At 31.2% G+C, this 8,092-nt stretch overlaps 1 protein-coding gene across 1 annotated transcript; it reads left to right on the top strand.

The window, feature by feature from the left end:
- The first annotated feature begins 3,392 nt into the window (after nucleotides 1-3,392).
- On the top strand, nucleotides 3,393-6,231 carry LOC145031754 (protein PIN-LIKES 3-like). Its single transcript, XM_078980374.1, has 11 exons — nucleotides 3,393-3,560; nucleotides 3,755-3,954; nucleotides 4,146-4,225; nucleotides 4,307-4,431; nucleotides 4,496-4,617; nucleotides 4,714-4,878; nucleotides 4,963-5,052; nucleotides 5,154-5,254; nucleotides 5,373-5,425; nucleotides 5,503-5,691; nucleotides 5,792-6,231. Exons 2-11 carry the CDS (start codon nucleotides 3,820-3,822, stop codon nucleotides 5,914-5,916), a joined length of 1,185 nt encoding a protein of 394 aa, XP_078836500.1. The 5' UTR covers nucleotides 3,393-3,560; nucleotides 3,755-3,819; the 3' UTR covers nucleotides 5,917-6,231.
- Nucleotides 6,232-8,092: the final 1,861 nt, after the last annotated feature.

The raw sequence follows: 8,092 nt of genomic DNA, 5'->3' as shown, positions 1-8,092 counted from the left end.
TTGTCTTCCCCGTTCTTTGGGTTTGTTTATGGGTTATCTGGGTTGTTGTTTTAATAGAAGATGATATTTTCATGAACCTTTCCTTTTGCCTATCAAGTGTTTGATAGAATTTTCTAACCAGATTTTCTTTCTACAACTATATTTTTCTACTTCCCCTTATGTATTAAATTATATTCTTTATTTAATCTAATATAAAAAAAATAAATATAAATATTATAGAGTGATAATCATTTCCAAATGGTAGTGGTTTGGTGGTGAAAATTCCCCTAAGCCTTAAGGAAATAACAGAAACAGTAATTATAAATTTATAAGTTAGTTGATAAAGAATGTTTGATGAAATTAATGAAAGTTAGTTGAAATTTATAAAATAATAACAAAAGTATATAAAAAATTTAAGGTTTTTTTATAATAATTAAAAAATATTTTTGAAAAACCTAATAATAAAATAAAATATATTGGATGTTATTATTCACATCCAAAATGTGAAAACCATTTTAGCAAAAAGTCAAAACTACCATTATTTTTGGTAAAAAAAAATAGGTTAGAAAACCTCTTATCCCATCTATTCAACCATCATCACATCAAATAATAATTACATGCTTTTTTAATGATAGAGTAAATTATATTAATGATCTCTATGGTTTTGAATAATTTGCATGTTTGACTTTTAAATTATTTTTTTAACTTTAAAGGTTATTACTGTTTGTTTTTGTTACACGCTTGCTCATTGTCTTGCCTAAAAAAACTATTACGCCTTATTAATTTTTGTTTAATTAATTTTATTATTTATATTATTTTAATTTATTATAAATAAGAAAAAAAGCATTATGCTTACAACACCTTTACTGTCACTCTCAATACCCTTGGTTGATTGATCATTCATCATCATCATCGCCAACCTCCCCCATCCTCAACCCTGCACCCTCATCACTATATACTTGAAAATGCTCCTTCCTCTAACTTCAACGTCGAGTATCTCCTTCATCCACTCCTCACTGCCCACCTCTTCATCACTAATAAAACTCCGACTTTAAAATTATCCCTTTGTGACCTAGATATCCCTGCAACACTATTACTCATGACACCAACTATCCGATCAACACTTGCCCCATTGTCTCCATTGTCTCTCTCTATCGGCCATACACGACACGTGATACACCTCCGTTTCCATGTTCTATCCTAACCGTCTCACATGTCATCAATGTTGTATATTGTCACTGGTCTCCATCACAAGCAATCGCTAACTGCCTCCATCGCCAAGTGATTGTCACCGACCTTCATTGTCAATTTGACCGCTTGTGGTCTCAACTGAGTTCTATTCAATTGCTTTGTATAAATTTCTTTGTTTGATTTTAATTATTGTTACATAAATCTGTGTTCATGAGTGTTTAATTTCAAGTTTTTGAGTCTGATGTCAAGTGTATCTGCATAATTTGAATTTCAAGTTTCAATTCATGCTCCATGTATGATTTGTGTTTCAGTTTCTGTTTCAATTTTGATCTCAGATTTCATAACTGATTTATGCTTCAATATTTGAATCAAATATCTCAGTCCAAATCTTAATGTTAAATATTATATATTATGTCAATGCTTATTCATAAATTTGTTTTTAGATGTAGACATGTAGTGATTCTAACTCTGACGATACGGTGGATGGTGGTGGTGAATAGTATGGTAGATAGCTTTCTAGGAAGGCGGGGAGTCACATACATGAAACATGAATGGAATGGGGAATAAGGAAAAAATGTTAGTGTAGGTAAGGTAAGGTGAGGTGGGGGTGGAGTTGGGGGTGTGTTTATTAATATAATTTAAAAAATCAAGGGCAAAATAATTTTTTTAGGTAAGACAAGGACCAAACACATAACAAAAACAAACAATAGGAGCATTCCGAGTTAAAAAGAATAATTTAGAGACCAAACACACAAATTACTCCGAACCATAAGGACCAATCGTATAATTTACTCTTAATATTATATGTAAAAACCTTCAAATATATAATTTCGGGTTATATATATATATATATATATATATATATATATATATATATATATATATATATATATATATATATATATATATATATATAATTGTATGTATTACTTTTAACAATTTTCAATTACTATTATTAAAAAAAGGAACTATTAGCATTATGAATGTCATTGTCCTTTTTATTTTCTTTATAATAAATAAAAAGTTAAAATATTTATTTATTTTTATTTGATTATTAGGGCCAAATATTACAGAAATCAAAAAAGTGGTTTGAATGGATTCTTTTATTTCTTGTTAAAATAAAACTAAGACCACAAAAGATATTTATACAAGTTGCATAAGGAAACCTATACAAAATAGAAAAACTAAATATTTAAATAAAAGCTACATAACTATTAAGAGTTTGGGTAATTGGATTAATATAATGACATGAACACCGTTTGTCTTTACTCCCCCCTCAAGGCCTTAAGTTGGAATCTGAATATTGCGAAAGTCGAACTTATCTAGAAGATAATGAAATTGCTTGGCACCAACTGATTTATTAAAAATATCAGCAACTTGTTCAGTGAAGCTTATAGAACATGTCTTAATTTATAGAACATGTCCTAATTTCTCGAGATTCAACACGTTCACAAACAAAATAACAATCGATTTCACGTGTTTTGCGTGTTCATGTAAGACACATAAGAGGCATGTGTCATACTTATGGTGATTATTTATGGTGATTGTAGGTAGTGGTGGTTAGATATTTGAACAATGAGGATGTGAGTGGGGATATAGGGTAATAAATTAGTGAGTGCTAATAAGTAAATAGACAAAATAAATTTATATAAAAAACTAATAGAAAGTATAAAAATGTATAAGTGCAAAATATTATTTTTATATATGTTACCAACAAAATATGCAACAAATTAAAGTTTGATGGACGGATGTAGTTGGTTAAAAAAATAAGTTAGAAGCTAACGATACAAATTCTCAAATCATATGAATAAATCATGTAATTTACTTTTAATATAATTTTTTAATGATAATAAAATAAAAAAGATTGCAAAATTATTGATTTTGTTATTATAATAAATAAAAAAAGAAAAAAAATATAAAATATAAAAACAACGCTATCTAAATAATAGTATATTAAAAGCAGAAGAACTAAAAATATAGTAAAACAATTCCAATTTGAATTGGAAAAATAGACGTGATCGCTGGTCAATTCAGGGCATGTCAATAACATTTGTAAAAAATCTTTTGGTTGCCAATAAAATCCCCCTAAATTCATTAAAACACCAATCCACTACTTAAAAAAAAAAAAAAAATCTTATACTCTGTTTTTCTTTTTCAGTTTGCAATAATCTGAAGAAAAAAAAGTGTGGCTCGCCAAATAGCTTAATTAGCCGCCTTAAATTAAACTCTTCGACCATTTTAAAGAAATTGTGGACCAGTAAATTGTGGGGCATATATAGTAGATGCTTTGAAGATTATCAATGGAATAAGAGTATAAAACAACTTAATTACTATCTTGAAGTTTGAATCTTGCAGGGTTTGTTTTCTTGAAGTTTAATATTTTAGTTGAAGTAAGTTTTAATCTTGCTAATATTAAATAAAAAAAATCAATTGGGTAGTTGGTATCTATCTCCTGTTTTACATAAATGTGTTTTCTCGGGATGCATGCTTTTTTTTTTTGTTGTGTTTTTATGATGATGGTCCCAAGAATTTCAGTTCCTATATAATATTCACCATTTCTTGTTTTCTTTTTTTATATATTCAGCTTCACAACCTTAATCGCATTTCGATTTTTCTTTCGGATTTCTGGAGAAATTTTTGTTTTTACAAATGGGGTTTCTTGATCTTCTTTCTACTGCTTCTACGCCTATTCTCAAAGTTCTGATAATCACAGCACTTGGCTCAATTCTTGCCATGGATTCTGTCGATATCTTGGGCCAAAGTGCAAGAAATTACGTCAATAATGTAAGTTTTTCATCTTCAATCCCCTTCATCACTTAATCTAATAACCTAATAATGATTAAAGATTCAATTTTGCTGCTTCTCGAAAGTCATAATCTTGGGTTCGTATACCCATGTTCAAGAAAATTGCTAAATTTGATTAAAGATTCGATTTTTCTTGATATGGAACTCACGAAACTCGTTCTTATAACCAGGTTGTGTTCTTTGTGTCTAATCCAGCACTTGTGTCGAGCAATCTTGCACAAACAATCACTCTCGAAAGCATCATTTCTATGTAAGTTCTATTTCATGAGTTGTATATTGATATATTCTATTGTTTCAATTGATTTGCCTTTAAAATTGTTAAAAACTTCAGGTGGTTTATGCCTGTTAATATTATCATTACATTCATAATTGGAGCAGCACTTGGATGGCTACTTTTTTTCATCACAAAACCACCTCCACATCTAAAAGGCCTCATCTTAGGTGTATGTTCGGCAGGTAAATTACCTAAAATACCCCTTATAATTTAACAAAATTTTAAAATTTTGATTGTGAATTACAGGAAACTTGGGAAACTTGCCTTTGATTATAGTCCCAGCTGTATGCAAAGAGAAAGGAAGTCCCTTTGGTGATCCCGATGTTTGCCATGAATATGCGATGGCGTATGCTTCATTATCTATGGCTGTATGTTCTTTTTAATTTGTATAATTATTTGTTTGAACACGTTTAATTAATGCGATATTTATTTATGTTTTCTAAGTTTTAGCAACATGTTTATAGATGGGAACGTTATTTGTGTGGACTTTCGTGTACAACCTACTAAGGGTATTCTCGGAAGATTCTGGTAACAATATTCCCAAAGAAACAGTAACCATGAAAGAGGATTTAACTCAAAGCTTGCTTCCATCATCTACATCTAATGTTAACATGATGGGAAAAGAGAAGGTTGTTTTTTTTTTTTTTGCTTTCACATTTCAAATTTCAATAAAGTCAACCATGTAATTTTTTTACTAATGTGTTTGACTTCAGGGGATGTTAGGTACAATGAAGCAACATTTCGGGAACTTTTCAAGAGCTGTTAACTTAAAGGCGGTGTTGTCACCATCAACCACCGGAGCTGTACATTTCTTTTTCCCACTCTTAAATGGATATTATTTAACTTGAAACATATTAAATGTGAATTTACTTATAATATTTTTCTTTCTTCTTTTATCATAAAGCTTATAGGCCTCATAGTTGGAATGATTGCCCCAATTCGTAGGCTACTAGTAGGCACCGAAGCTCCTCTTCACGTGATTCAAGATTCCGCATCCTTAATCGGGTATGATCTTTTTAACCTGTATATTTCATTTCATGTTGTGGGTCCCGTTATTGAATGGGATCCACAAGAGTCTGACACTGACATTAATACTGATGAATCGTATTCACCATTGTCTCAGGGATGCGGCGATCCCGACTATGACATTGATTTTGGGTGCTAACCTTTTAAGAGGTAAGTAAACTTAGATTATAAATCGAGTTCTTGTGTAATAAGTTAGTTGATATTGATTAATAGGGCATGATTTTTAGGTTTGAAAGGATCATCGGGTGTCTCGTTACCACTTGTGTTTGGAATCGTAGCAGCTCGGTTAGTTTTGTTGCCAATTATTGGCATTTTTATCGTGAAAGGAGCGCTTTACCTTGGCTTTGTGCATGCGGATCCTCTTTATGTTTACGTTCTTTTACTACAGTTTGCGCTTCCACCTTCTATGAACATTGGTATGAGAGTACAAGTTGTGAAATTTGTTATACATGTTTGAATTTCTTGGATTTTTTATTTGATGACAAGTTGTGAAATTTGTTGATGTGATTGTTGTAGGTACAATAACACAATTATTTGGAGCAGGTGAAAGTGAATGTTCGGTGATTATGATGTGGTCGTATGGTTTGGCGTCAGTGACACTCACCCTTTGGTCGATGTTTTTCATGTGGCTTGTGGCTTGATTTGTTTCAATTAGACACATCAAGCATAAGAATGTCAAAGAGCCTAGAAAAGCTAGGGAATTGCATTTCTTGCACCAAATCTAGTCAAAAATTAATTCATTTGTATTTGTTTGGTGGTGAAGAATTGAGTGGAAGTTGAGCTTATAAGGTTCAAAAATTAATTCATATGTAGTATTAGTATCTATGTAATTAAGACTAGTGAAATAGCAAAAGGGTTTTTTCTAGTTATTCGAGATCAAACACAACTTGAGCTCCTAAATCGTGTTTGTTTATTGAGCATGATTTGTAATGAAAACTTTCGAGCTCATTGACGTATCGAGTAAAGATCATCCTTGTCATTTTACAATCATACAAACAATAAAGGCAGTGGCACGTGCAATTGATAAAACCAATATATGTATCCATTTGCGGGTTAAATTTTCACATGTACTCGTTACCACATAGTGAAACAACAAGAACAATATTAACATTATCCCAATAAAATAAAAATTCTTTTTATTCCGCACTTTGTTTATCATTATTCTTCTTTCTTTATCCCCGTGAATGTATGTCTGGTAGCCTAATGTGTAGAAAATAGAGGAAAGAAGTCTAGAATGGCATGCAAGATGAATTTTCATTTTTGTGAGAGGGATAAAGAAAGAGAAATAAAGTCTACTATAGAGGGATCATGATAAAAGGAGTAAACCAAAAGGTTTGATCTTTCTATAAGATGATCTTTCTATAAGAGGAAGGTTCAAATCCCACTTGAGACATATCCTCCCTAATAAATGAAAATAATTTTGTCACATGTCACTCTTTCATTAACTTGGATACATGTCATTTTTTGGTATTTTTAAATAAATGTTTTTTCCATGTGTCATTTTGTCATTGTTTATCTTTTTTAATTAACACATCATATTTACACCTGAGTTAATAATTGTCTTATTTAAAACTAACCATTAAATTATAATATTACAACTCATATACTATTAAATATGTTTCCTTTTAAATTCAAATTTTAAATTTTAAATTTTAAATTTCAAATTTATATAAATTTTTGTTTAAACCTTCATATTTATTTATTTTTGTTTTATCCAACCCGTATAACATACGAGTCACACAACTAGTATGATATTAAAGTAAAATAAGAGTAAAATAGATTTGCCATTAAAAAAGGATATAAGGAATGAATTTTTGGTTTATAGGAAGGATATTTGTGAGACAAAAGTTGGTTAAGGAATTGCTGCTTAAGAGGGTCATAGGCGGCTACGCAACTAGTGGAGGTCGCCAGAGATGATAATAATCGGCGCGTAGGGGTTAACATAATGCTTTGATATTCTAACGTTTCATTTTCAAAACAAAAAAAATCATTTTTTTTAAAGTAAAGTTTGTCAATTATAAATCCATTAGGAAGAAAACCGTTTATTCCAATACATTTATTGAAAATCATAGTAATATTAAAGCGCGAAATCTTCATTGTTGCTGATGAATGTATACAGTCACGCCTATGTCTTCCCATGATTACCAATGATACATGAAACAATAAACAACTGTGTAAGCACAAAACGTAGAAAGTTCTCCCAAAATAACCATACGATAAACATACAAACATGCATAACGGCCTACAATCATCAGATTGGAATGCCTAGCCCCAATCAGTCAAATGATTGAAATGACAACATGCAACAGGTCCAACCGGCCATCAGGTTGGACTACCCAAGGTTTGTTGGCCTAGTGCCTCAACTCAACCGCTTTTCGCGATCCTCCGTGCCTACGGATTACAGCCGGCCCGCATCGTGTATCTTGACCTATAGCACAAAGCAGGACCAATTCAACCCACTTGTAACACTTAAATTTCCAACTAAAATTTTTCATTTTCAAAATCATATAATTCCAATTATCACTTTTCAAAATCCGCAATTGTTTAAATTATCACAAAACAAAAATCAATAATTGTTTGATAATAATCAGGATCCTCTAAAACATAAACTCCATCTCGTGTGTACAATCATGTCGGCGTCTTCCCGTGATCTTGAGAAGTACTTGAAACACGTATCACATAACACAGTAAGCACCAAGCTTAGTGAGTTCCCCAAAATACCGCACACATATCATTAGCCTCTCATGGCTATATCTCGATAAAGACCCACTAGTTAATGTGCCTCAGTGGAGACCCTCCGGTCCCACAACTCGGGTT

The sequence above is a fragment of the Lactuca saligna genome, chromosome 2 (assembly GCF_052625555.1).
Source record: "Lactuca saligna cultivar CGN05327 chromosome 2, ASM5262555v1, whole genome shotgun sequence".
Taxonomy (NCBI): domain Eukaryota; kingdom Viridiplantae; phylum Streptophyta; class Magnoliopsida; order Asterales; family Asteraceae; genus Lactuca; species Lactuca saligna.
This window is presented reverse-complemented; position numbering and strand designations above follow the sequence as displayed.

Bases quoted from the DNA above. Each gene is read 5' to 3' on its own strand.
- LOC145031754 (XM_078980374.1), top strand. From the start codon at position 3,820: ATGGGGTTTCTTGATCTTCTTTCTACTGCTTCTACGCCTATTCTCAAA. The intron at 4,226-4,306 runs GTAAGTTCTATT...TAAAAACTTCAG, and splicing joins CTCGAAAGCATCATTTCTAT to GTGGTTTATGCCTGTTAATA. The intron at 5,255-5,372 runs GTATGATCTTTT...CCATTGTCTCAG, and splicing joins GATTCCGCATCCTTAATCGG to GGATGCGGCGATCCCGACTA.